Source organism: Poecilia latipinna, unplaced genomic scaffold (genome assembly GCF_001443285.1).
Source record: "Poecilia latipinna isolate Pla-1442-1.1 unplaced genomic scaffold, P_latipinna-1.0 Scaffold449, whole genome shotgun sequence".
Taxonomy (NCBI): Eukaryota; Metazoa; Chordata; class Actinopteri; order Cyprinodontiformes; family Poeciliidae; genus Poecilia; species Poecilia latipinna.
The window spans coordinates 202,483-209,720 of record NW_015113065.1 but is presented as its reverse complement, the minus strand read 5'-3'; the positions used below and the strand labels follow the sequence as shown (position 1 = coordinate 209,720).

Genomic DNA, 7,238 nt, shown 5'->3' with positions numbered 1-7,238 from the left:
TTTTTCACGAAAATCGGCCCGATTATGATCGGTGACCGATCGATCAGCACACCTCTAATGAGAACCGTTTCCACAACGAAACGATGGTAACATCATGCAGTGGCTACACTTTGTCTCTCCCCTCTGTTTCAGACAAAATTCAGACATTTGAATGAATTTGGGAATTTGTCACAAGAAATAAAATTCACAGATGTTATCCATTCAATCTGACTGAGCCTGAGCTATTCAGCAGAAAAACCTGGGCAAAGTAGAGAGAAAACTGAGGAGTTGATGCTGTAACTGCAGGAAAAAGTTGTTCTTTGAAGGCATTAACTACAAATGCATTACACACCCTGTATGTATTTATTTGTAAAATAAAAAAAGAGAGAGGCCCTATTTTTTTTTTATTTATTATTTCACATTTATGTGCTACTTTGTGATCATCTACCTCCAAAAGATGCTTTAATGTTTGCGAGTGTAAGATTACAGAATGGGAAAAGAATGAACACTGTTGAAAATGTAATGAATCAGAAGATGCAGGAGAAGAATCTATATGTAAATAAAGAGAATATAACTCAAAAAGAGAAATTAAATGTTTACCTCCAGAAACTCCTCTGTGTTATCCAGATCCCGGTCTGCCGATTTGACAGTCGCTTTGCACTGACGAGACAAAAGTTACGCTCGTCAGTAAAGCCAAGAAGTCTCGTGAAAATCATTTCAAGGTGATTTTAAACATCCCGACATCAAATTTGTTATGGTCTCATCAGTGACGTTTCCTCATTCTACCTCAGAAACAAAATGTTGATCAGGGCGGAGGTGAAACTTGCTCTAAAGCGTTTGTGTTTTCAACATCTTCTGATGCTCCATGACAGCTAGCTTTTAAAGCTGTTCCCCTCTACTTTGATGTGTATTAATTAAAAACGTAACGCATGTGGCGTGCTGCTGGGGCTCACTTTAGTGCTGTGGTTTGATTTGGCCTTCTTGGCTTTGGGCGACTGCACGGTCGGGGTTAGAGCCGCCAGAGACGAGGACGAAGACAGCGAGTGGCCCATCTCTCCGGCCAGACCCCCGAGTCGCTGACCGCCGCCAGAGAAAGGAATGAAAGCAGCTGCTGGAGCAGAGGCGGCCGGGAGAGAGTTCAACCCTGACGGTCCGGCTTCCTCTCCGTCCTCCACTGCTCTCTGGACTTTGGGTTGAACCACATCCTGAGGTTTAGGAACGTCTTCGGCAACGGAGCTTGGAGCTGGCGCAGCTGGCACAGCTGGCGCAGCTGGCACAGCTGGCGCAGCTGGGGTTTGCGATGGCTCGTGTGGATCCGACTCACTGGTTGGCACAACTTCAGCTGACGCCACTGGAATCGACGGCGCGGGGTCGGGCTGAGGCGATTCGCTGGGAGCGGCTTCCATTGCAACAGGTGTGCTTGGCGCTGCAGCAGGTCCATCTTCCTCTGCTGCTGCTTGATTCTTTTTGTGTAGAAACCTGGAACAGGAAGTGTTATAGTCACATCTCTAAACTTGTGAGCTCTTGCTAATTAAAGTGAAAGAGAAAACAACACAATGTAAACAAGCCACAAACGTCTAACGATCACCAGAAAAATTCACCAGTGATCAAATCCGGACACTTTCCACTGACCTTTTACAGCTTTTGTTTTTAGACAATAATTCGAGGAAGCAGTGCAACTTCTCCAACTGTTAGCTTTTGTTTAACATATTTCAGCTCCATTTGGTCACTTGTATTGTTGACGCTATGTTGAGAAAACCTGGAGATTTATTCATGTTGCAAAAAAGTGAGAGAGAACAGGACTTTGGCAGGTAATAGGAAGGTTAGCTGTAAAGCAGCAATGCTGTGCTTACCATATTTTATTAGTTTTTACCTGTTATGCTAAATGTTTAATAAAAAAAAAAAGCTGACAATCTTCAGGTAAAGTTTAGTGAAGGCTCTACTGTAGGTACTCTAGAATAGAGAAAGCTGTTGTTTTTGTCATGCTAAACGCGCTAATCGCTAAAAATGGAGCTTCATTAATGATTTTGTTTTTATTCCAAAATGGTAAAACGTTGTTTTAAAGTGGAATAACGCTGGCTCTTCTTCTAATACAAATAACTGATCACACAGCAGAAAGGCTAGAAAAAAATATACTCAGTGCTCATCTACTTGGATTGTAAAATTTAAGGTCAAAGCGTTTATCAAAGACAAAAATGAACCACTAAGTTCTGATTGGTGAGTCATTATTTTTATGTCTGATACAGAAATGTTCCTTGGTGTTTAAATGGGATGAATTTCAACAACAAGTGTGTCTAGGAGTTAGTTGTTTTTTTTTTTTAAACATTAAACCTTAACAATACTCCAACAGAAAATAAAGTGCAGTTAAAGGCCAAGAAATATTTTTTTGCAAACACCAGAGGCTGGAACAACAATCCCAATCTGTGGTTTGTTGTTTAAACTTAAGAGAAATTCAGACATTACTTCAGATTCAGGCTAGAGGTCAGCTAATTGTTTTTTTTTTTTGCTCAAAGAAAGAGTGGAAATAAATTAAAAGAAATTGAACAAAAATATGTTTCGATATTCCAGCAGGATAAGAGTTGATGTTTGCAGCCTACCTGACAATGGCGCTTCCGCCTGTAAGACCCAGAGACTTTAGAGTGGTTTTCTTTAACGCTTCCTCCCCACTCACCTGCACACACACACACGGTCAAGCAGCTGTGTTTCCATAGAGCTCACTTTCATCTCTTGAGAAAGGGAGAGTTAAAGGAAGGCTTCATACCTCGTCCCTCATGTAAACACATGCAGGAGTGGCTCCGGACTCGGTCAGCTCCGACACTCTGTCAGGATCCAGGGAAGTGACAGTGAAACCGAGATTAAAACCAAAGGTAAATGGTAATAGCTTACTTTCACTGTGACAACAAAAAATAAGACGCATTTCTTTTTATTGCTATTCCCCTGTTTAAGAGGGGTGCACCAATAAAACCACATGGTATGCAGTGGCACGCTGCATGTGTAAGCCATGTGCTTACAATGTCGTGCAGAAACCAACTAAACATTTTACTATTGTTCCCCTAAATTCCTGAAAATCAAAGCCAACCTACATTCCCTACATTTTTGTTCCCCCCCGTCGATGTGGAACCAATCAGAAGCATAACTCTGCTGGCAGAGAATCAGGATATGCAGTGACGTAATTCAATGGAGCCGTGATGAAGGCCGGTGGACTGCAGGAGCACCTGGCACTACTGGGTAACAGCTGCATGAGTATGAGAGGTGGGAGAGGATGTGTGGGGAAAAAAAGGCTTTGACGGAGGATGTCGGTTTGGCCCGTGTTCATCTTTCATGCAACGGCGAGCCGAAATCTGCAGAACCCATAAGGGGTATGTTCATTTTGTGCAGCAGCATCGCCTTTAACCTCTTCTTCGTCATTTATTTATTCAAAAATTGTTTGGATTTTTTTATTTTAGCGTCTATTTTTTGTTATAGATAACGTTACTGTAATTTCATCTGTTGCTCTAGTGTTTTTCTATCATGCATTTTAGTTTTTTGTTTATGGTAATGTCAGTGAACGACGTTTTTGCACATGTGGGACAAACTGTCTACTTCCTATAATTCATTCATTTTATGCTGTAATGCTCCACTAATGAAAGTAAATCTACTGGGCTTCTCCTCAGCACTGATACAATAACTTAGGACATGTTAAAAAAAAAAAAAAGTAAATAAATGTAATTAATTTTAGCTCATCAACTTTTACAATGTAACATTTAATACTCCTTTCAAATAGTTATTTCTGATCTAATTACTAAAATATGTTCAAATTTGAAATAAGCTCCCTTTGATTCAGGCATAACTGCTGTAGTTTTAACAGTTCATCATCGTCTGAGTTTATAACGCTAAATCTGTCAACAACTTGCTACTGAAGAAGGGAATCTGTTCGGTCCCGTCCCGATCTTCTTGCACGTTCAGCACGCACCTGATCATAGGGAAATGCGCGATCACTTCCCACAGGCTCTGTCCGGAGGAGAAGGAACCCTGGAGCCGAGAGCCGTCCTCCATCTGGAGCGCGATCCGCACCTGATGCGCAGCGAGCCACAAGAACACACAAGCTGCGTCAGAGAGCACACGCGTTCCAACTAAAACAAACATGATGCAGGAGTAACTAGCGCCCGTAAATGTTCAGCATCAGTTCATCCACAATAAACTTCAAAATGAAAAAAACAAATAAAATACCAGAACACTACTTTCAGGGTAAAACGGGCAATATAAAGCACTTTGAAGTTTGTTCCTTTGTCTTTCTTCACATTAGAGAAGCTAAAAATAATGTTCTACATTACTGAGCCTCAAGGATCTCACATTGATTAAATCTAAGGAAAAGTTATTGGCTCTTTGATCTGGAGCCATTTTCTCAGAGGAATAAACTCTTTGATAATCCGACTTGTTTTGGTCGCACATGTGGGCCTACATCAGCGCGAAAATGAGTAACACACCCGGCAACAGAGCGAGGCTGATGTTCTCAGCCTCTGAGTCACACTACGGGTTGTTTATGTTTACTCAACGGTGCCGTTGTCCAGAAGAGGGAGAGCGCTAAACGGCGGCTCACCGGGATAGATGAAAAGAGAGACTTTGCTGTCAACACCAAACACACACTCACACACGCCTGCCTGTCTGAGGCGAGTGGTCATGTGAACATATATAAAAATCTGTGAGGGATCAACAAATCAACCATCCGTCAGACGAACAGAGCAGCAGATCAAATGCAGCATTGAGTTTACGGATCAGATCATCAAGCTGTGATGTCAGAGGAAAGGAAAGCTCAGCTGCAACAAAGTGTGTTTTTTGTTTGTTTTTGTTATGGAGACAAGTGAGAGCGAACAGAGAAATTGACCAAAACCTGAAACTGACGATGAAACTCACACACCAAGGTGAGCCACTAATGTAGGAGATAAAGTACAAATGTTTTTATCAGCAAGTAATACAGGGTTGCCAGCCACATGCTCATAATCAAACTTTTAACTTTCCAGACTCAGATTTCCAGGGTTTTCTGTATATTTTGGAAGAATAAACACAGAATTTCACTATTATTTTATAAATAATTTAAACGAGCGGACACACAGATGACGGATGTTCTAGATTGTGAAACGGATGGATGGTTGGATGGATGGTCAGACAAAGAGATCAACACATGATGGACAACAATGATGCCATTTGACAAAATGTAATGTTTGTCGCTTGTTTCACGGTTGGTTACTGTATTATACTTTTTATCATGTAAAAGCCCTTTGATCTGCTTCGTTGCTGAAATGTGCCATACAAATAAACTTGACTTCTTTAGTTGGACGAACATCGGACTGGACGAACGGACGAACAGATAGATCGATTCTCTCACTCTTTCAAATCCAAGCGAAGGTTCATTAAACAACAGGAAGTCACTGACTACATCAGTTAGTTAATTAACTGGTTAACAGCCGCAACATAGTTGAATGCAGCATCACTTTCCAGTTCAGGCCGTTTGCCTAGTTAAATCCAGGTGGACCTTTACTTCATCAGGCAGCTTACAAACAACTGCATGCAAAACTATTTACCTAATACGCTCTTTCATTGCGTACACCAGAGACCACAAACACCAATATTACTAAAACTAAATGTTTTTCATCCAACAGACTTTTTACAGCTACAAATTTTGAAACATGTGGAAGAGCATTGATAAAAAAAAAATAAAAAAATGCCAGCCATATGATTAGTATTTGAGGTTTGGAAAAAAAGCTGTTAACAACTCTGAATGCAATGAAGCCACTATTATTGAAGAAAAAGGTCATAATCTAGTACTTGATATTATTATTAATAGTAACGGGTAATGTTGTAATACTTCAAATTTATTAAAGGATCTAATTGCGCTTAAAAAAAACATTTCCGCCCGTTTGCCTCGATGTAATCCTTTCTGGACGACAAACTGCTTTTGAACCAACTTTGACAACATCGTAATTGTGACGAGTTGCTGATTTATTCAAAAGAAATTATCTAGACGCACCCAATAAATGAGCTTTCACACACATGGATTTAGAACAATGTAAAAAATATTCATGGATTGGAGATTTAAAATTACCTATGGTATATTAATTTAAGTGAATTTCTCAATTAATTTCTGAGGCTTCTTCAGATTCAGTGTAGTACAGACCGTTGCAGGAGATCTTTCCTGCCAACAGCCATCTTCAATCTTCAATAACTCTTTAAAGAATCTAAATTAATAAATTACAACAACATTCCCGAAGGGATTATAGAGTATTTCTAAATTTGAATTGAATTGTTTTAGAGTACAGAAAATTGTCAAAAAAAAAAAAACTCACCTGTGGAGCTAAAATCTCAAAGGTAAATGCAGATATGAAGACTTACCAATAAATGACACGTTCAATGTTGCCACTGGTGATGTCTTAATGGTTCTGGTGATGGCCAGATTTTAACACCATTTTCTTATTCTTTCACACACATATTTTTAATAGTTAAGTGAACTAACCTGGCTGTCAGCTCCACTTTGTTTCCTTGTGCTTGTCACCATTTCCAGTTTGGCATTGTTGGGAAGGTTGGCAAATCTCCACGGCAGCGTCAGGTCAAGAACGGTCCTCTGAAACCTGTCAGCAAGTTCACAGCAGAAATAAGACAGCAGGCACCTGTAAAAATGACTTACAATACACTAATTACAAAAAGGTTCAGAGGATCACAAAGCTTACTTTTATGCACAAAGAAGAACATCCAAGCCTGGCAACATTTTGCAAACAAAGACATCAGAAGTCTCCCAAAAGCATCAAATGAAATCAAATTTCATTTGTATTGCACCTTTCAGCAACAAGGCATTTCAAACTGGTTTACATCATAAAAATACAAAGTCACAGAAAAAAGGTTAATTTTTTGGATACAGTTTCACTAGGCATGTGTATATTGGAAATATTTACTCAAACCTTTAGAGCGCTTACAGAGAGAAAGATTGCTTATTTTCAGTACTTTGTACCGCTTTCCCTCAAAAACTCTGTTATCGCATTCAAATACTTCCTGCTTTCTAACAAATAAGCTCTGCTCTTCCTAACAACTGTTTCTGTCCTAGATGGCTTTCCCACAAATCGTTCTTCCACCTGTTTGCTTCCTTTTTCTCATGCTCAATCTTCTACTCTGCAGATTAAACCTACTCACTCAGGTCTGTCCTTTTCTGCCCACAAATTCGCTATGCGATTTCCAGTGACGTGCGGTGAGGTTCATTGCTGGTGAGGCACTGACTTACGACTTGCAGA

General features: G+C 40.1%; 1 protein-coding gene across 2 annotated transcripts in view; it reads right to left on the bottom strand.

The window, feature by feature from the left end:
• aspscr1 (ASPSCR1 tether for SLC2A4, UBX domain containing) overlaps positions 1–7,238 on the bottom strand; it is a 36,002-nt gene that overhangs the window by 22,083 nt on the left and 6,681 nt on the right. The window contains exons 4-9 of one of the 2 annotated variants that reach the window (XM_015038683.1): positions 6,470–6,584; positions 3,932–4,032; positions 2,741–2,798; positions 2,577–2,650; positions 933–1,458; positions 580–639 (exon numbers count right to left, since the gene is read on the bottom strand). In XM_015038683.1, coding sequence (XP_014894169.1) covers positions 580–639; positions 933–1,458; positions 2,577–2,650; positions 2,741–2,798; positions 3,932–4,032; positions 6,470–6,584 — 934 coding nt within the window. Of the gene's footprint in view, positions 1–579; positions 640–932; positions 1,459–2,576; positions 2,651–2,740; positions 2,805–3,931; positions 4,033–6,469; positions 6,585–7,238 lie in introns of both variants that reach the window. The other variant, XM_015038684.1, reaches the window with a different exon arrangement.